Source organism: Perognathus longimembris, unplaced genomic scaffold, assembly GCF_023159225.1.
Source record: "Perognathus longimembris pacificus isolate PPM17 unplaced genomic scaffold, ASM2315922v1 HiC_scaffold_5098, whole genome shotgun sequence".
Lineage (NCBI taxonomy): Eukaryota > Metazoa > Chordata > Mammalia > Rodentia > Heteromyidae > Perognathus > Perognathus longimembris.
This window is the reverse complement of record NW_025960487.1, coordinates 2,680-28,732: the sequence shown is the minus strand read 5'-3', so window position 1 is coordinate 28,732 and position 26,053 is coordinate 2,680. Positions and strand designations below refer to the sequence as shown.

The 26,053-nt window shown below is 63.6% G+C and overlaps 1 protein-coding gene across 1 annotated transcript; it reads left to right on the top strand.

The window, feature by feature from the left end:
- The first annotated feature begins 401 nt into the window (after positions 1 to 401).
- LOC125345003 (transmembrane protease serine 2-like) lies at positions 402 to 24,343 on the top strand. The gene is given in 16 exon segments (XM_048337262.1): positions 402 to 426; positions 4,968 to 5,104; positions 9,511 to 9,585; positions 11,999 to 12,221; positions 14,247 to 14,333; positions 14,430 to 14,546; positions 16,441 to 16,502; positions 16,504 to 16,568; positions 18,044 to 18,154; positions 20,214 to 20,257; positions 21,311 to 21,479; positions 21,989 to 22,164; positions 22,634 to 22,729; positions 23,191 to 23,333; positions 23,622 to 23,774; positions 24,313 to 24,343. Coding segments are annotated over 15 exon segments (1,542 nt in total). The 5' UTR covers positions 402 to 426; positions 4,968 to 5,095; the 3' UTR covers positions 24,325 to 24,343.
- Positions 24,344 to 26,053: the final 1,710 nt, after the last annotated feature.

Here is a 26,053-nt window from a genome sequence, read left to right as displayed (position 1 = left end):
CGAGATGCCGGGCGATAGGGCCGGCGCGGCGGCCGGGATCGCCCGGGAAGGGGCTGCCGGGGACCCGGGCGGGGCTGCCTTGGCACCGGGCGCCCTCGGGCGCCGGCCGGGGAGCAGCTCCGCCTGCCGGGGCGAAGGCCTAGCCCGGCCCGGGGCGCTTCGGTCCACCGCGCCCCGCGGAGGAGCCGCCCCGTGGGCGCCGCGCGCGCGGCCCAGCCGGTCCCGCAGCTCAGTCCCCGGTGGGGCCGGCGGGGGGCTGGGTTAGGGGGTGATGGGGGGGACGGGGTCATCCGGGGCTGGGCCTGGAGATTGCTGCCCCTTCCCGGCCGGTGACCCCCGAGTCCCCAGCCTTGGGGACCCCGGTGGAACAGTGGAAAATTACCAAGGCGGCTGGCCTGGGAGAGCTGGAGTTTACCTGGCCGGGAGGTGAGGAAGGCCGTCCAGGAAGTGAGAGCCCGGGAAGCCGCTGCCCTCCCCCCCTCCCCCAAGCCTGGGGGCTGGGCAGGTTTTCCCCGGGGTCCCCTACCCCCACCTCCCCACCCCTGGAAGGGGTCTCCAACTCCAGGCCCCGACACTGTCCTTTAGCTGGTCTTTGTCACTCGTTCCACAGCTCCACTTGCAGCTTAAAAAAATTTTTTTTTCCCTAGTAGTTAATTACAGATAAGAATCCCACTGGCTTCCCTGCCCGGGCTGGCTTCAAACTTTGACCCTCAGATCCCTGGGTCCCATCTCCTTAGCTCTGCAGTGCGTCCTGAGAAGAGGGCGGGGAGGCTCCTCTGAAGAGTTGCTCCCCCCCCTTCCCACTAGAGGCCCCTGGGGCTCCAGGGACCCTCGGAGGAGGAAGGAGCCCAGGCCCCCGCGGAGGGGAGGGGAGGCCCCTTGGGCTGGGACCTCGGTCTGGAGATGGAGGCTCAACACTTCAGTCTCTGGGTCTTTGAAGCTGGTAAAGGCCGCCCCGTCGGCTTTATCTTCGGCTTTATCCCTCCCTGCCCGCGCTGGAGAGTTCAGCCAAGAGGGGCATCACAGTGCAAGTGGCAGGCAAGGCTAGCGCGCCAGGAGCCTGCCCGGTCTGTACCACCCAAGGGGCAGGGTGGCGGGCAGAGAAAGGAGACTGTTACGTGGTGATGCCACGGGAAGGTAGCACGTCATCGGCCACCTGTGGGGTACGGATAGGAATGCTAGGTTTAGATCGAGGAAGAATTAGGGGTCAGGGGGCGAAAGGTATGGATCAACAGGCCCAGATGCTGGTGTGTGCTGGTCGGTCCTTATCTCAATCCTGGCCACTGGGGTCTGGCCACCAGTTTAGGGGAGCAGTGTGATTCTCATGAGTTGATTCCTCCTTTTCTGGGGGTGCAGCCTCATCATTACGTAAAGGTCATTCTCCTCGCTTGGGGGTGGTCTGTCCTGCCGGGCCCTGCTGCTTGCTCTTTTGAGGTGGTTTCAGTCTCGGGTGGGAATGATGCTCTCGAAGTGACCGCAGAGCAGAGACACATTCAACATGGAGGCGGGGACGCCAAGCTTCGCTGGTGCTAAATTTTGTGAGTTCTTCGTGGGCCCAAGGAACTGAGCAGAGCTTTTCAGCAGAAGTCGTTTAGTCAGTACCTGTTGCAAGTATACTCTCCGTAGATTGAACCCTGGTCGTCTCCGGGGTGAGGAGCACAGAATGAGCGTTTGGGATTTGAGCCCTTGTTGAGTTTGCTTGTGAGAAATTCCTGCCCTAGGTACGGCCTACAAGGCTTGTGGCCTGTGAGCGGAAGTTGAGTTACTGCAGTGTTCTCTCTGAGTCCCTGTGTTCTCCGCCTCCCGAAACCACCAGACAGCTTATGTCTCTCCTGACAGGCTTTCCCCACTCGCTTTATTTTGTGCTGGTTCTGGGGCTTGAACTCAGGGCCTGGGTGCTGTCCTGAGTGTTTTGTTTCTGCTCAAGGCTAATGCTCTAGCCCTTAAGCCATAGCTCTACTTCTGGCTTTGTTTGTTTGTTTTAGTGGTTAGTTGGGGATAAGAGTCTCATAGGCTTTCCTGCCCAGGCTGGTTTCAAACTGCTGTCCTCACATGTCAGCCTCCTGAGAAGCTAGGATTACGATTACAGGTGTGAGCCCCGGGCTCCAGGGTTTATTCCCCACCCTGTAAGGACTGGAGGCCTGGAAGAATTTTCCATTTGAAGTTTTCTTCGCACATCTCACTGGTCCTGGTTAGCAGTCACTTCCTTCTCCGTATACCCCTAAGGTTGATTTCCTAAGAACAAAGTTGGTTTCTTGCTGGAGCCAAAGGCTGAGCTCTGGGGTCTACTTGCCCTTGGCCGCCTGACCTGGTGATGGAAGGAGCTGAGTTATCTCACACAGGCCTTATAGTAATCACTGCAGGTATTCATTCACGCTCGATTTCTTTTGTCCAGCCATGCACCTTTATAATGTATTCAACTCAGTTATAGGGAAATCAAGGCGGAGAGGTTAGGTGACAGCACCCAGGGACTCCTAAGGAGCAGGGCGGGGGGAGGGGGATGGGGGGCTCCAGCTCCGTGATCCTCCTGTTGGGTTAGGAGTGGGGTGCAGGGAGCTTAGAGGGGATGGGTGACCCTTGCCTTAGCATCAGTCCCGAGGTCAGAACGGCACAGCGGGTAGAGAGGAGAGCTTGCGGGGGGGGGGGGGGGGCGTAGCTGAGGAGGTCCAGGGAGTCGAGATTCAAACCCGCTTTCTCTGCAACTAGGCTGATTTTCTCCCCAATCTCAGAGCTGAGCCTTCCTGCAGCCCCACCCGGAGCCCCACCTGGGGCCTGGGCTGCTGCGGCGTGAGGACCGCGGGCCCCGGGGCTCCGTCGTGGGGGGCCCGTGTGGCGTCCCAGGTGACGGGAACATGGGAACGGGCAGGGAGGCAGTGCCCTCGCCGGCCGGTCGCCGTGATCTCCTCGCCGAGTCGGCTGCCCCAGCTTGGGGGCCTCACGGAGGTTGGACTCTTCCAGACAGTGGGGATGAGCCCCCCACCCCCGCCTGCAGTCCCCATCCTGCTCTGTCTCCATCGGTGGGGTGACTCCTGGGGAGCTGGGAGAGCCTGGGTCAGGGACCCCTGTGCAGCCTGGTGGGCGGGGAAATGCCCTGCTGGGGGCGGGGGGGGGGCAGCGGGACGGGTGGTCTGGGGCTGTGGCGTCCCTGGCGGGGGGCTGCGGTGTTGGGGGGTGGGGGGCTCTCCTTCCTCTGCTGTCTCTCCTGGCTGTCCTGTCCCTCAGCCTACAGTTGCTAAACTCCTTCCCGTGTTCCCTGCCCTTCCTCCCTTCCAAGGTCACCCACCAGGAGCCCCCCCTTCCCCCCCGCCCCCACCACACACACGCATACTGGGTGGCCAGAACTAGCTAGGGGGGGGTCTTTGCCAGCTGGAAGGGGGTGGGTGCAGGAGCATCGAGAGCCCGACGCCAGGCTCAGCCCCGAAGGCTGACCGGGAGAGAGCTCAGCCCCTCGCCTGCCCCGCAGGTGTTGTGGATGGAGGAAGCTGGCTCAGGACCCCTGCCCCGGGCCAGGAGCAAGGAGATCAGAGACCCCTGGTGGCCCCGAGGGGTGACCTGAGTGGGGCCGGCTTTCCCCACGGCCACTGGGCAATGGGCAGGAGAGGGGGCGCGGGTGGGAGGCATCTGGGTGGACAGCGGGGCAGCCCCGGGGCCGCCGTGTTCCGAGGGGGCGCACGGGCCGTGCCCTGCGTGTGCATGGCTGGGCGTTGAGGAGGGCAGGGCACGCGGGGACGGGCTTCCGCTCCCCGTGGAGGCAGGGGCAGGCCAGGAATGCTGGGCACTTTGCGTGTGTACACAGGTGAGCTGGCGGGCGGGCGGCGGGCAGGGCAGCCATAAGGAAGCACAGAGGCTGGAAAGGCCGGCCGGCCCGCGTGCCTGAGCTCCAGGGGCTTCACGCGGGGCCACGGGCCCGGCAGATGCTCGGTAGGACTGAGGGGCAAGGCTCTGGCAATGGGGCAGGGGTGCTAGGAGCATAGTCCCTCCCTCCCTCCCTCTCTCCCTCCCTCCCTCCCTCCTTTTCTTTTTTGCTTCCCCCCCGCCACCATGTGTGTATGTGTGTATGTGTGTGTGCTGGTACTGGGGCTTGAACCCAAGGCCTGGGTGTTGTCCCTTGGCTTTTTCACTCAAGGCTGACGCTCAACCACTCGAGCCACAGTTCGACTTCCATTGTTTTGGTGATTGATTAGAGTTAAGAAGTATCATCGGCTTTCCCGCCTGGGCTGGCTTTGAACCTCGATCCTCAGATCTCAGCCTCCCGAGTAGCTGGGATTCTAGGTGCCCTCGGTGCCTGGGCCTGGCTAAGCCCAGGCTTTATGATGGCTTGTTTGTCAGGAGGTTTGAGACCTGGTGTCAAATTCCCCTGCAGGCCATTGCGTTCCCAGGGGCTGTCCCGGCAGGGGTGTGTGTGGCAGGGCAAGACGGAGGAGGAGAGATCTTTCTAGGGATGATGGAGTTAGAGATGGTCCTGGAGAATTCTGGTTACAGGATCAGGCCCTGACTTGAACTTCCTAAGTGTTGCAGACGGCTTCCTGAGCTCCGTCCAAGTCTGTCGTTCCGATACTTCCTGCTCCCGACGGCGGCGTCACCGCGGGGGGGGAGGGGGGGTTCATGGGCGGTGCTGAGCCCCTTGTCCACATAGCGCCTTAGATACGGATTGTGAACCGCGTCTGCTGTCGTGATATTCTCCCTGCGTGGCCCTCGGGCAGCGAGCACTGACTTAGGGAGCTTGTCACCCGAGCCGTGGTGTACCCAGCCGTGGGTACTGTCCCCAAGGAGCACTGGGACCGGGCAGGCGGGCGGGTGCTCACCCTGAGCTGGCCGCCTGGGCATACCAGGAGGTCTCTGTGGAGGAGCCGGGCACCACTGCACCTGCCTGGTGGTCTGGGCACCCATGCGGCTGGATCCGCAGGTGACCGCGAGGCTGGTGATGGGCTTCCTTCTTTTTGTTCTATTTCCTCTTACTCATCCAGGCAGGAGACAAAGAGAGAAAGAGAAAGAAGGAAAGAAAGAAAGAAAGAGCAAGCCAGACTTGATTCCTGCCCTAAAAAGTTGGTAATCTCCTTGGGACAATGACGCATTCATAGGAAAAGGAACTCGGATGGTACAGGTGAGCCTTTTGTGAGCCCCCCCCCCCCCGTTTTCCCCGCCTCCTCCCCTCCCCTCCCTCTTCTTCCTCCCTCCGCCTGCTCCTCAGCCCTTTCCTCAGTCACGCATGCCTTCACGGGACGGGCTCGTGCTTGTTCCTGTTGGACTGGCACCGAAGTCCCGCTGTAGTCTAACTGTAGCCCAAGGGGTGCTAGCCCCGAAGGGGAGGACTGTGCGCTGGGTTAGTGCCCTGGGGACACAGGAGGGTTCTCTTCAGCGTCGCTTTCTTGGAGGGGGGTGCTCGTGAGTGGCAGTTGCGAGACCTTGGAGGTGGAACTAAGGGCGCAGACCGGTGGCTCCCCTGTACCTCCCGCAACTTGAGCAGCGTCCGGTGCGTGGGCCTTGGAGGGGGGCAGCAGTGCGTGGGGTGGTGATGGGGGGTGGTGATGGGGGACCTCCATGCTGCAACTCCCCCGTGCCCCCCACCCCAGCTCCGGTTGTTTGAAGTCTCCAGAAGAGTTCAGAGACCTGCGTAGGGAAGAAGCTACGGCCCGGAACTCTTCTTGTTCCGGGAGCAGCGTCCCCGCGTTGTGAGGGCAGAGTGGACCCCACAGACAGCTTTGTCCTGCCGCCCGTGGCCGGGCAGGCAGCCCCAGGGCAGGGCGGGCGGGCGGGCGGGCCGCCCCGGGGCTGGCTGCGTCCTACGGCAGGACGGCCCGGGGGGCCAGGGACGTCGGGAGGCAGCGGCAGGAGAGGCTTCCCGCCGCGTCTACCCTTGCCCTCTTGGCGTGGGGTTTCCCGAAGTGCTGCCCGAGGCTGCCCGTCCAGACCCCAGAGCAGGCGTCCGCCCTCCGAGTGGCCGCAGAGGGCCGCGCACAGCCCGTCTCCTCACACCCGGATCGAACGCTGCCCTTCTCCCAGACCCATCTGCGTGGCTGGGAAGCGCAACTCCCGCTCGTTTATGCATCGACCTGTTTAGTGTCACTTATTCATTCTGTTGTGCTTGTCTTTCACTCAAGGCTGGGACTCCACCACTCGAGCCCTGTCTCCACTGCCAGCTTTTTGCTGGTTAATTGGAGTTCAGAGTCTCACAGACTTGCCTGTCCAGGCCGGCCTTGAACCTTCAGCCTCAGATCTCAACCTCCTGAGTCACTAGGACGAGAGGCGTGAGCCCTCAGCCCCAGCCTGGAAATGCAGCTTTAAGACAGACGGGACGGAGGGATTCCCCGGGTGTTTGTGGGTGCGCTTCTTGTACACCGGATTCCAGCGCAGCCCTCCCCCATTCCAGCGCAGCCCTCCCCCATTCCAGCGCAGCCCTCCCCCATTCCAGCGCAGCCCTCCCCCATTCCAGCGCAGCCCCTCGCCTCCCTTCTGTCCTCCTTGGCCCCAGGAGGCTGCCAGCTGCTTGCCCATGGGCACCGAGCTGGACGCACTTGGTATTTCTGGCCCCCCGTGTTTCGTGGGCCCTGGGGTCACGGGCAAGATGATGAGGTTGTCCAGTAGCTTGCTTCTGGATCCGGCCACGTTAGCCGGGCCGTTCCTGGCTGCGGCTCTCCGCGCTCCGTCCTTTCCCGGCTCCTCCTCGCTCAGTTAGGGAGTGACCGCCACTGAATAGCAAGCTTGGATTTTGAACCCCGAGTCCCCGTGGCTCTCCGAGGGCTCCTCCACTGGGAAGCCTGCCAGCGGGTCACATTTTCATTTCCTGAAACTTCAGCCCAACCTGTGACTGGGGAGACAGCGGAGCTGCGGGCGTGGGAAGGCTGGAGGGAGGAGCTGGTGTCCCCTCGCCGTTCGGCAAGATCGGGGGCAGGGGCTTGCTGCTGTTGAGGAGTGAGAGGGCAGGCCAGCCCCGGGGGCCAGCGGGAGTCCTGGCGCCACAAGGCAGGCCCAGGAGAGGGGCAGGAGCCCGGGCCTGGCACGCCGTTTTGATCAGTGTGTATGTTTTCCGTTTAAGTGATGGTCCCTTTCACCCAGAAAACCACTGACTTTGTTTGTAACCTTGAAAGTCATCTCAAGGCTCTCCACGTGACCTGCTGCTTCTATTTTATCTGCACATCAAGAGTCAATAAGGGGGCGCATTTTTACTGCGACGAGCTCAAAGTCATGCTCATATGCTTATTCTTCACAGGTTGTTGGTTTGGCTTGGCGTGTGTGTGTGTGTGTGTGTGTGTGTGTGTGTGTGTGCGTGTGTGTGTCTTTCTTTTCAACCAGAGCTTTTGCTTGGCTTTTGCCACTCGTAGTTTGTGTTCTACCATTTGCGCCATGCCTCCAGGCTGGTATTTTGCTGGCTAGTGGGAGATGAGCATCTCGTGGGCCCTTCTGCCTGAATTAACGTGGAGTTGTGATCTTCAGATCTCAGCTTCCTGAGCTGCTAGGATTACAGGCGGTAACCCAGCAGTGCCTGGCAGTTTAGGGGGTATCTTGTTGTTGTGTAATTATCCAGATATGAACTTTGGTTAGGAGATAGACTAGCAATGTTCCACTGAGCTCGGAGAGGTGATAGGTCCGTGGCCTGCTAGAAGCACGCATCACACGCGAATCTGCGAATGCCACAGATCAGCCCCAGCCCCAGCGCAGACTACTAGACATTCACCAGCTTTAGGATGCTGCTTATAGAACCAAGACGCAAGTAGCACTTACTGTACATACACACAGGAGGCTTGTTTCCTGTCAGTACCCATGCGATGCCTGGGCTGGCCTGCAGGAGGTGCTATTCCAGACTACAGTTGCAGGTGGAGGAGCCAGGGCCCAGGAGCAGAGCGAATGTGCACAGGGAAGGGGAGGATCCCACACGGGGGAAACAGAGTCACCACGACCACGGCTGTGGGGTGTGCCATGTGGCTTGCTGCTGTTTGTGTCAGGACTCTGCGGTGTGCCAGGCTCCCACAGATGGGAAGGTCCCAACCCCAAGGTGGCCGGCTGCACAGACCTTGCGCGGGCCCCGGACTTGCGCTGGGAACGTTGCCTTGGGTCATGTGAAGATTTTCAAGCTCAGCTGGAGAAGTGGAGAATCCCTCAGGAGAGAGGGGAGGAAGAAAGAAAGAAGGAAAGAGAGAGGAAGGAGGGAGGGAGGGAGAGAGAGAAGGAAGGAGGGAGGGAGAGAGAGAGGGAAGGAAGGAGGGAAGGAAGGAAGGAAGGAAAGCAGGTTCCATATGCTTTGTTAAGGAAAGGAGATGCAGTGTTGATTTAGTGGGCTTCTCAGTGGTGAGCAGAGATGGCCGTGACTCCGAATTTGAGCTAAAGGGGTTTTCAGCCCGGAAGCAGGGCGGGTGAGCGGATGGGCCGTCACCAGGAGGTGTCCTGGGGGATTGTGCCTGGATGGCGTTCTTGTGGAAGGCAGGCCAGGGTGGCCGGGGGTCTCCCGGGGATGGGGGAGGCCGAGGAGCCTGCTCTGGGGGGAGTGGCCACGTGTCCAGGCGTCCAGAGTGGGGGTTCTTGGCCAGCTGACTGTGCGGGGCTCTTTCTGAAGCCAGGCTCTGTGGGGAAGCGTGCCCGGGGTCAGAGGTCGGAGCGCCCGGTGCCCGGCTGTCCTGGCAGGAGCGAGGCTCGGCTGGAACGCGGGTGGATGTCTCTGAATGCCAGTGGTAACTCTTCACACAGGGCTGTCGGCGGGGCCGTGAGGGCTACAGCTTTCCTCATTGCTGCTCGTCTTGGCTGATTGTGTGTGTGTGTGTGTGTGTGTGTGCGCGCATACACACACACGTGCCAGTACTGAAGCTTGAGCTCAGGGCCTTGAGCTCTCGGTTGGCTTTTTCTTCCCAAAGCTGGCATTCTCTGCGTGAGCCGTGTGTCCATGTCCAGTTGATCTTGTTTCTCCCGGCCGATTGGCGGGGTGACTCTCTCATCCTCAGGGCTCAGCCCCTCCGTAGCTGGGATTAGGGGTGGGAGCCGCCAGCACGGCTGCTTTTCGTTTTGCCAGTTCTCCTTTTGGTAGCTGGAACACACCCGGGAGGGGGGAGCGGGGATCACGTGGCCCCTGCTGGGGGGGGGGGGACTCACGGGGGCAGTTGGTCCTGGAGACCTGGACTCAGCCTGGGTCATTCTTCTGGGTGCTGCTCGTGGTGTTGGGGTGCTTGTCCGTCCCTCTTCAAGGTCAGGTTCTCCTGGACAGGCTAGTTAAGCTGGCAGCCCGGCCCTCACCCCCAAGGGCCAGGCTTCCTCGCAGAGGAGGACAGGGGTAGGGAAGGGGGGTGGGTTCAAGGTCAGTGGCAGGATTGCAGTTCGTTCTGGTGAGAGGCAACCTTTACGAGTCTTCTAGTTCCTTCCAGATTGATCTTGAAAGCTAGGCTGGGACGTAGCTCCGTGGCAGAGTGCAACGTCCCGGGTTCAATCCCCAGGACCAAAAAAGAAAAAAAATACAATGATAAAAACTCAAACAAACATCCTGCCCGTGTGGCAACGTTACGGTCTCGTGATTCTTTCTCCCAAGCAGGCTTCTGGGAGCCCGAGTCGCGTCTTTACCCCGATGCTGCTGTTGCTGGGACCAGGATGGCTTTAAACTCGGTACGTGGTTAATCATTACCTGGCTGGCATTTCCCCAGCTCCTGTTCCTCTGGTATTACCTGCCGTGGAGTGGATACTGCTCAGCACTTTTGAGAGCCAAGTCGGGGTGTGTGTGTGTGTGTGTGTGTGTGTGTGTGTGTGTGTGTGTGTGTGTGTGTGTGTACTGGTGTGGGCTGGAGCAGGGGTCAGGGGTGGAGCCAGGCCTGTGTGGAAGGAACTGGAAGTCCAGGCTGCGCGGGGTTAAAGTCTGCGGTCCCGGCCTCCTGTGTTCGCTTTGAGAGTCGCGGAGGGCGCAGGGTGCTTCCAACTAGCCTGGGGCGGGGAGGGGGGCGTCTCGAGTGGATGAGGCACTGGGCAGACCTGGCAGACCATTGTCCCTGTCCCCAGAGTTCACCCCCCGGGGAAAATGCAGTGTGGGCCTCCTGTCATGCCTGACCCATTCATCTGCTGCCTGAAGGAAGTGCACAGTGAGGGTATGTCCCGAGGTCCTGCGGGAAAGCGCACCGCCGCTGGGGAGTGCTCCCTGGCTGCTCAGGAGGCTGAGATCTGAGGATCCCGACTCAAACCCAGCCTGGGCAGAAAAAGTGCACGAGACGGTTGTGTCCAAGTGACCACCTCAGTCGGAGTAATAGAGCACCAGCGCTGAGCCAGAAAGCATAGGGAAGGTGCCCAGGTTCCACCCCAAGACTGTCCCTCCCCCCGAAAAGGGGGACTAGATAAATGAAGAGAGGAAGGGTGAGAAAACGCAGTCATACTGTTCCAGGTACATAGGTGAAAGTGGAACTAGGAAATAGAGGAGCAAAATTGATCAAGATGCACAAACTGACCTGGTGAACGGAAACCCCTTTGTGCAAATACTTAAATAGAATGAGTGGATGGCTGGCTGACTGGATGGATTGATGGATGGATGGATGGATGGGTGGGTGGACGAATGGATGGATGGGTGGGTGGGTGTATGTATGTATGTATGTATGGGTGGGTGGGTGGATGGATGGATAGGTGGCTGGGTGGATGGGTGGATGGATGGATGGATGGGTGGATGGATGGGTGGGTAGATGGATGGATGGGTGGATGGATGGATGGACGATGGGTGGGTGGATGGATGGATGGGTGGATAGACGGGTGGGTGGATGGATGGATGAATGGATGGATGGACAGAACTGCTGTCTGTGGGCCCAGTGCCTGCTGGGAATAGGTCACGAGCATGGTGTTGGGCCAGGAGGGCCATCGTGGAGGCAGGGGCCAGGAATGCATGGCAGGCCAGGACTCTTCTTCCATGCTCCCGTTGTACACACTTTGACCCAGAAAGACATACTGCCGGGAGGGTGGACTCTGTGCCCTGGGCCCAGGCACGAGGACCGGAAGGACGTTTACTCCGGCAGCACTCCTAACAACACCCTGGGCAAGAGGGATGGACCCACGCCAAGGAGGGCTGGGCTGGAGAGAGCAGGGCCGGGCAGGCTTCCCAGGGCGGCGTCTTCCCGTATCAGGGCTGAGATCTGGCACCTGCAGCCACCGGGAGACGCCGTGGTCAGGCTCCAAACCCGGCCTGCCCTGGGGCTGAGGGCTGCTCTTGACCGCAGTGAGATTCTGCTGGTCGTGGCTCCTGACCGGCTACCCCGCTTGCTCGCGCGGTCCTGCCGGGAAGGGCAGCGGAGAAACCTTTCTTTCTGGACATTTGCAATGTCATTTATAGGCCAGGACTGGGCTTAGGGAAGCAGACAAGAAACACTTGTGTCTGTCCTGTCCTAGACCAGGATTTCGGGAATCCTGTGCATCACGCCTGCGGGAGGAGACGGTCTTGTGGATTCAAGTCTAAGATCCTCCTCCTCCTCCTCTTCCTCCTCCTTCTCCTCCTCTTCCTCCTCCTGCTCCTCCTCCTCTTCCTCCTCCTCCTCCTCCTCCTCCTCCTCCTCCTCCTCCCTCCCTCCCTCCTTCTCCTCCCTCCTGCCCTTACATTTGCAAGGCTAGCACTCTACCACTTGGGACACACCCCTTGTCCTTTCGTTGTATTTGTACCTTGTTTTCGAAGCAGGGTCCCATGCTTTTGCGTGGCCTGGGTTAGAGCTGCGGTCTTCCTGTCTCTGTCTCCTGTGTGGCTTGCATTACAGACATGTTCCTCACTAGCATACCTGGGCCCTATAATTATTTTTCCCTCTCTGCTGAATCCCAGTGTTTGTCGGTTTTTCTTCATTTCAAAGAGTAAATGGCAAGAAGGGGGAAACAAAAAAGGGCAGCCACGGCCCAAGGAGGGTTCTGGGTGGTTGGGAGCCGTGATCCGGCGGTTCTAGATAAAGTGACCGCATCCTAGGTGCGGCATTTGAATCCGCGGGGGTGTCACGCGGTGTCACAAACGTAACCCCTCCGCGCGAGCCGGCGTTTTAAGCCGTTTATCTTCCTCCCGCCTGTTTAGGGGCCACCACCAGGCATCGGGCCTTTCTACGAGAATCATGGCTACCAGCCGGAGCACCTGTACCCTCCGCCCCAAGCCGCGTCTCCCAACCCCTACGTGGCGTTCCCGGCTTCGTACTACCCGTCCCCCGTCCCCCAGTACACCCCGAGGATCCTCACCCGCGCCTCCAGCCCGGCCGCCGGCATGCAGCCGTCGCCCCCTGCGGGAGCAGGGCACCCCTCAAGTAGGACTCCTCTCCGTGTGTCTGTCCCACGCGGCACCCCGGCTTCTGGATCTGCCTTCTGCACTGGGCTCTTGCTTCGTCCAACCCGCTCTCTCGCGCCAGCAGCCGGCCCGAGCCCGCCCGGCCTCGCCTCCGGTCCCCGGGGCCTCTGTCCCTCTGTCCCTCTGTCCCTCTGTCCAGTCCTGCCTGGCGGGCCTCGGAACCCCGCGGTTCCCGGCCCCCGTCTGAGGCTCACGGCTGCGTGTTCTTTGGGATGCGGTAGAGCCCTCCCGGGTGGGAGTCAGCGGTGTAGCTCGCGCTCTGGCTCGCCGTGGCCCGAGTGCAGCGGGTCGGTTGTCACAGTGTCACGGCACTTTGGGGTCAGGGAATGGCTCAGACTGAGCGCGGTCTTGCCGCTGCGAGACTGCCCAGCGGAGCCTTCCGCAGGCTGGAGATGGAATTGCTCTTGCAGACCCCTCCAATCCTGCGTCTTCTTCCTTTCTCTCCATTCTCGGGTCTCTAGTGAGTGCGGGGTCCTCCGTCCGGGATCTCCATTTGGGCTGGCTTCTCTAGTGAGTACGGGGTCCTCTGTCCTTTCCTCATCTTCCTCCTCCCCCTCCTCCTTTTCCTTCTTTCTCTCCCTCCTCCTCCTTTTCCTCCTCCTTCCTCTTCCTCCTCCTTTTCCTCCTTCCTCTCCCTCCTTCCACTTCCTCCTCCTCCTTTCCCTCCTCCTTCCTCTTCCTCCTCCTTTTCCTCCTTCCTCTCCCTCCTCCTTCCACTTCCTCCTCCTTCCTCTTCCTTCCCCCCCTTCCTCTTCCTCCTCTTCACACTTACTTAAAGATTACAAGTATAATCTTCAGCTTTGAAACTATTCTCTAAGTTATTATTTCAGAATGTAAGTGGTGCTTTGTTTTGGTGTTGAATCCCTTTGCTCTAGCAAGCCCTGCAGCTGTTTCAGTTAACCGGCCAGGTTTAGACCTCGGGAAGCCTGCACTTGCACACTAATGCACACTCAAAAGTTCCTCAGTCCAGGGGTGCAGGTAGCTGAGGGTCGCCAGAGGCCGGGCTGAGCGGCGCCCGGCTGGGCGGAGCAGCGGGGGGCTGTGGGGACCGTCCCCTCGCGCCCTGGCCTTGCAGCCCGGGGCCAGGCCAGGTCTCAGGGAGTTCCCGCGGGCACCGTGAGTTTGAGAGCCCTCTGGCGTCCTGCCGACCCTGCCCGGGGCAGCTGGGTGCCGCCACGCTCGGCCCTGGCGCCAAGCTCCGCTCCGACGGACGCCGCGTGAGAGTTTTGGCTCCCTGCTTTTGTCTCCCTCACCCCCACCTCCGAGGCATGAAGCCCGGTGCCCGAGAAGCGAGGTCTCCCAGAAATGGGGGCCGCGGGGCAACCCCCTTCAAGCTCAAACTCACGCGGGGAACTATGTAAGAAATGCGCTCTCTTAGGCGGGGCGTGTAACTCGGGGGCAGAGCGCTTGCCCAGCAGGCGGGGAGGGACTTGAGTGCGAACCCCGGCACCCCAAGAAAAATAGAAAAATAAAAAAAAATAACGATTTCTGGTTGAGCGCTGGTGCTCACGCCCATCATCCTGGGATCTGAGGATCTCAGTTCAAAGCCAGCCAGGGCGGGGAAAGTCCAGGAGACTCTCATCTCGCGTTAACTGCCCAAAATCTGGGAGTGGAGCTACGGCTTGAGTGGTAGACGCTCAGGGATCGCGCCCGGGCCCCGAGTTCAAATCCAGCGCACGCACATAATGGACTGTCCTTTCTAAAGAAGGAATCCCGAGGCTGCCGGGTGCTCGGTGCCCCCCCCCCCCCGGAGCTGTGGCCTGCACCCCGCCTGTGTCTCCCAAGACGCGAGGTACTGAGCGGTGGAGTCCGCGCAGCCGGAGGTGGCCAAGGCCGAGTCCAGGTGGCGGGTGGGCCAGGTGCCTTCTCTCCGGGCTTGGGGGTGCTCAGCTGGGGTGTTGGGTGAGACTGCAGCGATGGTGGGGGCCCACAGGGCCGGGAGACCCAGAGGTGACCGGGCCCCGCCCTCCCCCTCTCTCCTCAGAGACGAAGACGGCGCTGCTCGTCACCCTGGGCCTGGCCGCCGTCCTGGTGGGGGCGGCGCTGGCCGCAGGCCTGCTCTGGAGGTTTCGTAAGTGCGGGCTCCCTGTGGGCGGGGCTGTGACCCCCCATGACCCTCCCTGGCGGGCTTGGGGCTCCGCTGACGCACCCCCCGTCTCCCTGCCAGTGGGGAGCAGGTGCTCCTCCGGGATGGAGTGCGGCACCTCGGGGACCTGCGTCAGCCCCGCCCTGTGGTGTGACGGGGTGTCCCACTGCCCCAACGGGGAGGACGAGAACCGCTGCGGTGAGTGGGGGCCCGGGGGAGGGGCGGGGACCCCCCCAGCCTGGGCCCCGGGGGAGGGGCGGCCCCCCCCCGAGCCTGGGCCCCGGGGGAGGGGCGGGGACCCCCCCCAGCCTGGGCCCCGGGGGAGGGGCGGGGACCCCCCCCAGCCTGGGCCCCGGGGGAGGGGCGGGGCCCCCCCAAGCCTGGGCCCCGGGGGAGGGCTGCGTGCCCCCCTGAGCCTGGGCTCCGAGGGGTCCAGTGGGGCCCCGGGGGAGGGGCAGGGGCCCCCGAGCCTGGGCTCCGAGGGGTCGAGTTCCCCACCCAGCACCACACGTGTCCTCCTGGCTGCCACAGTGCCAGCCCAGCCCCCCACACCGGGCCCAGGGTGCAGCGTGGCGACCGTTCTCCCTGGTCACGCCCGGCCCCTCTGTGTGTTTTCAGTGATCAATCATCTATCTGTCTGTCTATGTATCATCTATTAATCAATCATCTATCTATCCATCCGTCCATCATCTGTCTGCCTATTAATCATCTATCATCCATCCAGCCATCCCTCTATCATCTAGCTATCAATCAATCATCTATCTGGCCATCTATCATTTAGCTATCAATCATCTATCTATCTATCAATCAATCAATCATCTATCTATCTTTGTGCCTGCCCTGGGGTTTGAACTCAGGGCTGGGGTGCTGTCCTTCACTTCTTTTCTGCTCCCGCTAGCACTCCGCCACGTGAGCTGCACCCTCCAGTCACTGCTTTTTTGGGGATTAATTGGCAATAAAAGTTTGAGGGACTTCCCTGGCCCACTGGCTTCAAACCGCAATCCTCGATCTCAGCCTCCCTCCTCCTCACACCCGTGTGAGCCACAGGGGCCCGGCGTTCAATGAGTTATTATTACGTGACAAGGACGGCTCAGTGTGTGTGGGGTGGACAGCTCCTGTTCACCCTCGCCACCCCGTCTCACTGGGGATCCCCGAGCCCCTCTTGTCTGTCTGATTGAGTTTGTGTCCCCCCCACCCCCTGCCGTGAGGGTGACTGTGAGTGAGACCGGGCGGGGTTGGGGTGTCGGTTCGTCTGTGCTTTCGGTTGGCCGGTGTTGTGGCCGGGGTCTGAGCAGCGCGCTGTGGTGTCCTCTTACCCACGGGTGTCTTCTTGGGTCGATTCCTCGCTTGCTCTTGGGAGTGGCGCCTCTCCGCTTCCTACCGCGGCTGTCCGGTTCACCTCGCCCCTCGGCCTCGCGGCCCGCCTCCGTCCTCGCCCCGCTCGCTCTCCTTCGCCTGTCCGAGCTCGGGCCTGGCACTGGCTAGGCACGCGCTCCGCCATGGAGCTTCCTCCCCAGCCCCGCCCCTTTCTTCTGCACCGGTTATCTTTGGATCTAATGTCTTCTTGCATCTTGTCCTGGCACACGTCTGGGTCACCGTCCCCCCCCCCCCCCCAGCTGTATAATTCATTTTCAACAGAGCGTCTTCTGATGAGCACCGCCGCTGCATTTGCCCACCCTCCGTCCCTCCATTTCTGTGCCTCCCTCCCCCCCCCCAACAGAGAAGTGAACAAACAAGACAAAAAGACAACACCTGTTGTTTGCATTTCCTGGAGCCTGGTCTGTCTTCCTTCTCACATCTCCTCCTCTAGGAGCGGCCTCGGGCCTCTGCCCTCGGCCTCCGCCCCTGGGCCTCCGCCCCTCGGCCCCCCCGCCGCCGGGCAGGGGCTGCAGCCACGACGGCCCTGGCGGCCCAGCGTCCCCGCGGTGAGCGCGGCACTCGGCCCGTGGCGTAGGACGCCGCGTGGCTGCCCTGTGCACGACGCGGACCCGCGGGGGGCCCTCTGGAGCCCCCCCCCCCCCCCGGCTCGTGGGGTCACCCGGCGGCGGGGACCACGGCCCCAAGCTCACCGGCAATCTCGCTCCTCCCGCAGTTCGCCTCTACGGACCCAACTTCCTCCTTCAGGTCTACTCGTCCCAGAGGAAGTCCTGGTACCCCCGTGTGCCAGGACGACTGGACCCATGCCTACGCCAGGGCCGCCTGCCGGGACATGGGCTACCGGTGAGCATGGCGCCCCCTGTGGGGACGCGGGGTACCGGCGGGCACGGTGCCCCCTGGAGGGAGACGGGATCCCAGCGGGCACAGTGCCCCCTGGAAGCGCATCTGCTTACGGCCGTCAGACAAGGGAGAGAAGTGACCATCAGAATTACGCGTGGAAATGTCTAGGCCGGGCATGGGCGTCCATGCCTGTAAGCCCAGCTGCCCAGGAGGCAGAGGGAGGAGGTTTGCAGATTCAAGACCGGCCCCGGGGCCAAAGACTGAGGCCCTATCTGGAAAGAAAGGGGAGTGGCTCCAGCGGTAGCGTACTTACTTGGCAAGTGAGAGGCCCTGAGTTCGAACCCCAGCACCGCCAAAAACCAACCAAACAAACAGAAGCAGACACTCCGTCCTGCGCAGAGAGGCAAGGGAATGTGACCTGGGGCCCGGCCGGCCTTGCAGGCCCCCCCTTCCCCCCACCCCCAGCCACCCGAGCTCTGGTCTGGGTTTGGGAACTGCAGCAGAGCCCCTGAGACAGGGACTCGTGTGAAGAGCTGCGGTTTGTTTGGCTCGGGAGCTGGGAAGACTAGCAGCGCCATGCTGGAACCTGACAAAGCCCGGTGTGGCTTCAGCTTGGGGGGGGGGAGCAGGAACGCGAATGAGCGGCAGGGACAGAGGAAGCGGCCCTGCTTTGTCACACCTGCTCTTAAGAGAAAGAGCCCGCCCCTCAGGGAATGGCATTAATCCACGAGGACAGCGCCAGGGCCCGACGCGTCCCAAAGCTCTCCACCTCTTAATGCTCTTGACTGGGGTCCTGGGAACCTTGTCCTGGTGGTGGTGGTGGGGGGGCTGGCTGCCCCCATGCCTGGGGGAGGGGGTGGGGGGCCTGTTGCCCGTCTCCCTGGGGCGTCTGCGGGTGGGTGACTCTCTGCGGTCGCAGGGCACTCCGGTGGCACTGCTCGAGGCGGATTGCCGTTTGCTGAGGAAGTTGGCACCGTAGCTGGCGCGACGCTTCGTAATGCCAGCCCTCGCCGCACAATTTCCCCACGCAGCGCACGCCCTGAAACTCCTCTGCGCAGCCTGGGGGCGCCCCGCTCCCCGGACCACACGCTCAGGGCCAGGGTCAGGGTCGGTCAGTCTTGCCGGGGGCCGGCGTTGAACCTCCATCCCCCCACTTGAGCCTCCTGAGGCCCTCAGGGGCAGGTGCCACCACCCCCCCCCCCCCGCACTAACGAGGGGCGCTGCCACACCTGCTCACGCAACCTGGTTCCTCTCTGCGTGTCAACCACACGGGCTTGGGAGCTGGGTGGATGGGGGGCTTGTCCTTCACCCCTCAAGGTCACTGGGTGATCCTAAAGGGTGTGACGCAAGGTTGCTTAGTCAGAATGCGTAGTCTGTGTTCCTAAAAGCTCACACGGAGAGGTTCCGCTGACTCAGAATGGGACTTGTGGGTGCTCTCGTGTTCACCCTGATTCGAATCCAGACGTCCTGCCTTTCAGGAACAGCTTCTACTCTAGCCAAGGGGTGCGGGATGACAGCGGAGCCACGAGCTTCCTGAAGCTCAACACGAGCGCCGGCAACATTGACCTCTACAAGAGACTTTACCACAGGTGCTTTCCCGCCCCCCCCCCGCCCCCCGGGGCAGATTGTGGTCACGCGAAGAACCGGGGACCCCACGGGCCTTCTTCCCGTCCTGGGTGGAGCTCCGGTTTGGGGTGTGTTTTGTGCCGGGTGGCGGCGAGCCCTCGGGCACGCGTGGCCAGGTCAGCTGCTCACACGTCCCGGGCCGGGCTCCGCGTGCGCAGCAGGCCGGCCTGAGCTTGGGTTGCGGGGCGCTCGGTGACGCTCGGGCCGGGGTGGGGGTGGAGGGCGCCAGGGCCGCCCCCCTTCCCTGCAGCTGTTGAAAGTGGGTGCAGGATGGTGCTTCTTCTCGAGTGGTTCCGATCTGAGAGATGCGCCGTCTCCGTCTCCTCCTCTCTGCACACAAGCCCCCCGCCCTTCCTCCCCGTCCCCTCCTCCCCCGAGGGAGCGGGAACGGGGCTGGTTCCCCGAGGTGTCCGGGGCTCTGGCTTCCGCCGCCGGGCCGGTGGGAGCCGGCAGGTGAACCCCACACCCCACTGTGGGCCCTTTATGCCAGCTGAGTGGCTCTTTGTCCCACACAGTGACAGAGTCAGGGAGCCCAGACAAGTGGAGGAGTCGGGATGGGAGCCAGGCGGTGGGGGGTGGGGGTGGGGGTGTGTGTGGGGGGAGAGCAGCGAGCAGGATGCCGCCCCTGGCCAGAGCCTCGGGAACAACTCCCAAGGTGGCGGGCGGGTTGGAGGGAAGAAGAGAAGGTCACTGTCTAGAATGTCGCGGCTGTCCGTGTGGCGTGGGGGTGGGGCGGCCCGCAGCCAGGCTGCACTTCCCAGACAGTGAGGGTATGAGGGACTCCTGGACATTGTCCCCCTTAACAGGAAAGTGCTTGTTAATGCCCCCCACCCCCCCACACCCCCCCGTAGCATCCAGTAGCTGCTAAGGTGCCCGGCTGAGCCCCAGGAAGAGGCTTTAGGAAGTACCCCACCTTCTGGTAGGACCCAGGCTGGTGTGGGTGAGGTGGGCGGGTCCTGGCGGCAGGGCTCTGCTCCCATTGGATGTTCTGGAGGTGAGGGGATGCTGTGATTGGCTGCCTTGGGTTTTTGTTGTTACTGTTTTTTGTTCTAAGAACGGAGGCAGGGGATTATTCTGTAGATGGCCATGTTACTCTGTAGGTTAAGTGAGACCCTGCTGCTTGGTTCAGATGTGAGGACCTGGGGGGAGGGGCTGGTGGGCTCCTGCCTCCCCCCCCCCCCCCGTCATGGTCTAGTCCAGCAGACCTCACGGCTGCTGGTCAGCTCCGGGCCCCAGGCCCCTCTGTGTGTCGAGGGGTCTTCTGTAGAACACAGCACACCCACAACTTCTGTTTCAGTCATCACCTGGGAAGTTCGATTCCCAAGCGATTAACTCGATTTTTCCCTTCCCAAGCAAAGTATGTTATATTGTGTCTTACTGTCTTCTGCACTACCCGCGAAAAGCCAACACACAAAGACCAGGCATTTCCCCTGGCATGGTTGGCTCACGTGAGCCTGTCATCCTCGCTACTCAGGAGGCTGAGACCTGAGGATCGCGGTTCAAAGCCAGCTCAGGCAGGAAAGTCCGTGAGACTCTTATCTCCAATGAATCACCAGAAAAGTGGAAGTGGAGCTGTGGCTCACTTATGCTCAGTGAGGTGGCTTGGCCTGGGACCCAAGTCCCGCGTGAGGCTCACCTGTGTTTCGGGTCACCGTCTGCACAAAGCTGGCAGGAAACTTTAGATGCTTTAAACACACACACACACACACACACACCATGTGGCTTGCCACCTTCCACCTGAGGTCAGATCAGGCCTCTTCCACCTGCGGCATCATGGCCACAGGTGCTCAGAAAGTTCAGATGGTGGGGAGCACCTTGGATTAAGGATGGTTTACTTGCATCGGTACCCTGTTTTCCCCACAGGGGAAGCAGGAAGAGAGAGGCTAAGTAACTTTCTCGAGACCACAGAGCTGGGAGGTGAACCTGGCACTGTCCCCGGAGACAGGAGATGGGGGGAAGACACCCTTGGGTCTCTCTGCTCTCTGTGGACTGGTGACCAGACTCCCCACTCTTCCTTTCCAGCGACAGCTGTTCCTCGGGGTTGGTTGTCTCCCTGCGCTGTATAGGTGAGGACTTCCGGCCTCCCCCTGGGGGGCCCAATATGGTCACCGTTAGCTCCAGACAAGAGCTCCCCTGGGGATCTGGGCACGCAGCCCGGGAAGGACGCGGGGGACAGGTGGCGATGTCCCTGGAGGCCTATTGCTCCCTGCCAAGGGCTCCGTTTGGGACTTTGGGAGGACCTCAAGCCTCCCTTGGAGGCCAGAAGCCCAGGAAAACCCAGAGGCCCCAGCCTTCGTGCCCCCTGAGCTGGAGGCCAGGTGGGGAGGGTTCCTTCTTGGCAAGTGAAGGGGCAGGTGAGGGAACCCCAGAAGCTGCGGGGAGGAGGGGGGCTTGTCCCCGGCAGGCTTGCCACGGCTCTGGAGCTGTGATATGGCAGGCTACGTAGCAGTCAGTAGCTGTCAGGACCGCTTCCCCCCCCCCCCTCCCGCCCCACTGGGAAAGAGAGCTCAGAGACCAAGTGTGCCCTCTCCCAAAGAGGAGAGGTCGCTGGCATGGCGGCTCTGGCTCACCCTGGGGAACCCCCATCTCTTGAGTGTGAACAGCTCTAGGATCCCCAAACTGTTCATAAGCCTGGCCATGTGGGTGGGGCAGGCCAGTGGACAAGGGGGCTCATCTCACGTGGGAAGGGGCGAGACGAGCCCACTGCAGCTTCCTGCAGTCCGCTCTCTGTAGGTACCAGGTAGCCGTCCTGCGTCTTGCCTCCACCCCAGGGGGCAGGAGGACCCCACAGGAGGCACACAGGGACACACAGAGGGTCCCCAAAGCCTGCCCATGGCCCAGACAGAGTCTGGGACACCCCAGGGCTTCAGGGACACACATGCCCCATTCTGGTTCTCGGGGTCCCTGCCCATAGAGAACTGACCTCATGGCAGTGAAGCTTCCAGTCTCCTCCCAGGGGCCGCCGTCCCTCTGTTCCTGCCCCTGACCAGGGCTTGTGTTAGCTCAGGGGCTGCGGGAGCTCTTGGCCCCCATCACCCACGGTGGGGGGACCCTGACCGGCGGGGCCGGCCCCCCCTCCCCCGCCGCGCCCCCCAGGCCGCGCGTGCTGTTCCCCGCAGAGTGCGGCGTGCCCTCGGCCAGCCGCCAGGGCAGGATCGTGGGCGGGTGGAGCGCCAGCCTGGAGCAGTGGCCGTGGCAGGTGAGCCTGCACGTGCAGGGCGTGCACGTGTGCGGAGGCTCCATCATCACCCCGGAGTGGATCGTGACGGCCGCGCACTGCGTGGAGAAGTAGGTCGGCCTCCCGGGAGGCCTGGGGGTGCGGGTGTGGGGGGGGACACCCACGGTCCCGGGACGTCCTGCGCCCTCGGACCTCCTGGACGCGCGGCCCTCTGCCCGCTCAGAACGGCATGGCCCACGTGCTGAGGGAGGGAACCCAGCGCGCAGGCGCCGGCGGCCCACCGCGCACTGCGCACGCGCCGGCCGCCCCACCGCGCATGCGCACACGACAGCCGCCCACCGCGCACGCGCCGGCCGCCCCACTGCGCATGCGCACGTGCCGGCCGCCCCACCACACATGCGCACGCGCCGGCCGCCCACCGCGCAGGCGCCGGCGGCCCACCGAGCATGCGCACGCGCCGGCCGCCCCACCGCGCACGCGCACGCGCCAGCCGCAGTGCCCATTAGCGCACGCGGACGAAGCGCCGGCTGGGTGCCCGGAGGACCGTGCTGCGGCCCGCGGGGGTCCGGGAGGGGGGCGTGGCGTGGGGTGGGTCACGGCCTCCGCCTGTGTCTCCCAGGCCTCTTGACAGCCCCCGGTACTGGACGGTGTTCGCGGGCATCTTGAGGCAGTCCCTCATGTTCTACGGCTACGGCTACCGCGTGGAGCAAGTGATCTCCCACCCGGGCTACGACTCCAAGAGCAAGAACAACGACATCGCCCTGTTCAAGCTGCAGAGGCCCCTGGCCCTCGGCGGTGCGCGGCCCGGGCGGCGGGGGGCGGAGGACCGGGCTTCCCCCTGGGGGAGGGCTGGGCACGCGGGGGCCCCATATCTGTTCCCAAAGCGAGACCCTCCGAGATCAGGATTTAAGCAGAGGTGCCGGCCTTCACTTGGCATTGCCCCCCCTCCCCCCCACTCCCTTTGAGGGAAGGAAGGTTCCAGCCCCATGGGGGTTCCAGCTGAAGCAGACGACGGCCTTCCCCCGGAAGTGCCTTACTCAGGCTGGGAAACGGCCTCCTGCCCTGGCCCTGCCACCTTTCCCCCCTCCCACCTGCCCTGCAGGGCCCAGGGTTGGCGGGGAGGAGGGACCGTGCCGGGCCGAGGCAGGCACGCCAGGACCCATGGGAACCAGGTTTCCTGGGCAGGACGTGGCAGGGACACACGAGGACAGGCCGGGGAGAGCCTCCCCAGAGGCTGACACCCCCGCTTCTCTTCTGGAGACAGACAGGGTGAAGCCGGTGTGTCTGCCCAACCCGGGCTTGATGCTTGACCCCAAGCAGCAGTGCTGGATTTCTGGGTGGGGCGCCACGTACGAGAAAGGTGAGTCCCGGGGTGTGCTGGCTAGTGGGGTGTGTGCCGCCGGCCCCAGCTTAGCAGTGGGGTCACCCTGGCTAGTCAGGAAGCTGAGATCCGAGGATCACGGTTCACAGCCATCCCAGGCAGGAAAGTCCATGAGACTCTTCTGTCCGATTCACCACCAAGAAGTGGAGCTGTGCCTCGAGTAGGAGAATGCCAGCCAGAGGAAGCTCAGGGACAGCGTCCAGGCCCTGAGTTCAAGTCTTAATATCACTTCCTTCCCCCCCCCCCAACCCCAAAGAAATGGGAGGTCTCGGTTCAAATCTGGCAAGTCATGCGGCTCCGTGCCTCAGCTTCCCTGTCTACTTAGTGGGAAGCCTTGCTGTATAATTCGGTGGTAGAGGAGGGAGAGGGGAGGGAGTTTGTGCTCGGGGGGGGGGCACCCCCTCTTCTGAGAGCTGCTGGCCGATGCCCCCTGTCCTTAGGGAAGACCTCGGACGTGCTGAACGCCGCCATGGTGCCCCTCATCGAGCCCTCGGACTGTAACAGTAAACTAGTCTACAACAACCTCATCACGCCGGCCATGATCTGTGCAGGGTACCTGCGGGGCAGCGTCGACTCCTGCCAGGTAACCCGGGCGCCATCGGCTTCCGAGCCGGGGACGCAGAGCCAGCGCCGGGCAGCCCCGGCCAGCGCAGGCCGCCAGCAGTGGGAAGGCGGGAGTTCCGCACGCCACGGCTCCCGTAGAGGCCGGCAGCCGTCCCCGCAGCAACCGCCGGCCGATCCCGGCTCAATCCACCAAAAGCGCCGCCGCCTCAGGGCGGAGACCGCCCCCGCCGTCCCCGCGGGAAGAGCTCCACCCCGCTCCGCGGGGCACACGGCCTTCCGGCTCTCAGGAGCTCCCTGTGTCTCCTAGGGCGACAGCGGGGGCCCGCTGGTGACACTGAAGAACGGGATCTGGTGGCTGATTGGGGACACGAGCTGGGGGTCGGGCTGTGCCAAGGCGTACCGGCCCGGCGTGTACGGGAACGTGACCGTGTTCACAGACTGGATCTACCGACAGATGAGGGTAACTCACCGCCCCCCCCTCCCCGAGCGCCCGGCCTAGCTCCGGCCGTGGAGCCGCCCGTGATCCGCCCGCTCCGCCCGTGATCTGGGGCAGATGTTATGCCACCTGCCCCATCCCGGTGTCTCCCCTTCCTCGGGGCCACCGTCCCCCCGCCTCCCCTCCCCCAGCCCCAGCGGCCACTGCTTGCCTTTGTGGTTGTGACAAAGCACTTGAGCAAGTCAGCGTAAAGGAGGGGAGCTCTCTGGGGCTTTGGAGGTTTCCGGGGCTCCATTTCTTTGGGCCTGCGGTGAGGCTGGACGGCAGGGCGGGGTGGGAGCCGGAACCGGGCCGTCTGGTGAGGCAGGAGGCTCGGGCACCGGGGCCCGCGGGCACGGGGAGGAGAGAGCTAAGCGCGGGGCAGGGCAGGCCGGGAGCCGGGGCCCCCAGCGCCATCGCGAGGCCGTCAGAGCCCATGGCAAGTCCAGCCCTCCCGCCCCTGACCCGCTGCCCCGGTCGGCCTCAAGACGCGACTGCCTTTCCCCTCCCGTCTGCTGAACAGGCGAACAGCTGATCCTCGGGTCCGGACCGACGCCGCGGCCTCCGCAGACACCGTGCACGGAGCAGCAGGGGCCGATCTGAGCGCGCTCGGCTCCCGCATCCCGTCGAGAGGCTGGCAGGGCCCTGCGCCTTCATTAAAGAATCACTTGTCTGGCTGCGCTGTCCCCGTCCTGTCCCGCGCGGGGCCGCTGCTCCCCGGCCGCTCTCCGGGCCCGCTGCTCCCCGGCCGCTCTCCGGGCCCGCGTGGGGAAGGGTGCCCGGGCGGGGTGCGGGGCCGGCGGGCGTGGGCCTGGCCGCCGAGGCCGTGCTGGGCCCCCGTGGAGGCGGGTGGGGCGGCGGCCGGGAGGGAGGAGGCCACGGGCGCCGGCCCCAGGGGCTCGGGGCTGCGCAGTCGGAGGCCGTGTTTAGGCCCTGGGTGTGCGCGGGCGCCCGCGGCCTGGCTCTGCTGTCCTTGTGAAGCCGGCCTGCCCCGGGCCTTTGGAACATTTCGGGCGTGGCACGCGCATGTGCACACACACGCACACATGCACAGACACACGCACACATGTGGCCTTCTGGGCGCGGTGACCGACTCCTCATGTCAAGTTCTGCACAGCACTGGACAGGAACGGCGGGAGGCAGGGACACCGCGTGAGGAACATGGGGTCCCCGCGCACCCCGGTTCCTCCCCGAGGTGCGGTTGAGCCATTGCCCAGCCCCGAGCCCCTCGGCCCATCCCGGGGCCCATCCGCGCCCCCCCCCCCAGTATGCGGTCTGTGGGACCGTGCAGGTGCGCTAGCCCCTCGCCACCGGGGAAACGTGCCGGCCCTGAGCCGCGGCCACCGCCCCCCGCTGGGCGCTGAGCCCGGGGCGGCGCGTTTCCGGGGCTCTGGGGCCCGCGCTGCCGTGTGTGGCGAGCGGAGCCCGGCTTCTGATGCCGTGCGGGGTGCCGGCTGACGCCGGCCGAGGACTCGGGTGGAGGAGGGGTGGGGGGGGGACTCGGGGTGGAGGAGGGGCGGGGGGGGCCCTTTCCCTGGAACAGGGAGGGCAGCGCCACCTGCGGGCGGCGGCTGGGTGTGGGCTCGGGCAGCACCCCCATTCCCCTGCTCCGTCCACATCGTGGACCCTGACCTTGTCACAGGCCACCTTGCTCACGGGGGCCCCCCTGATGTAAGAGCCCTCTCACTCGGGGCGAGTTCAGGCCCCACAGCCGAAGGGCGTCCGTCCAGACCCAGCACAGGCTTCCGGGTGGCGTGACCCCAGCTCCCGCCCAGGTGCCCGCGCCCGTGCGTCTAGGGAGGGACCCCGGGGCCCTTCCTCGGTGGCTGCTGCCTGTGGGAGGTGCCCTCCCCCCCAGGGGCTGCCGTCCGATCCCTGGCGGCCTGGGGGTCCGCAACGTCCTCTGGGGGAGGCGGGGACGGTGGAGACCCCGCGGAGTGCCCGGCCCGGGGCGTCACGGGGACGGCAGGCCTCCTCCCTGGCGGGGGAAGACACGGACATGACCCACCGCAGGCCGGGGGAGCCTGTGGGCCCCCCAGGGGCCGTCCCTCGCCCCTCTTCCCTCGCCCCTCTCTCGGCGGGCGGTGGCGGAGCCCTTCTGAGGAAGGTGGGTGTGGGGAGGAGATGGGGGCCGACGGACGGCACAGGGGCTCGGGTCCCTGGGTGCAGGGGCCCCACACGGCGCCCCCAGGGCTCCTAGACTCCTGAGCGCGGGGCAGGACAGGCCCTGCTCCCTGGGGTGGCCCGGGGGGGGCACTTCCTCC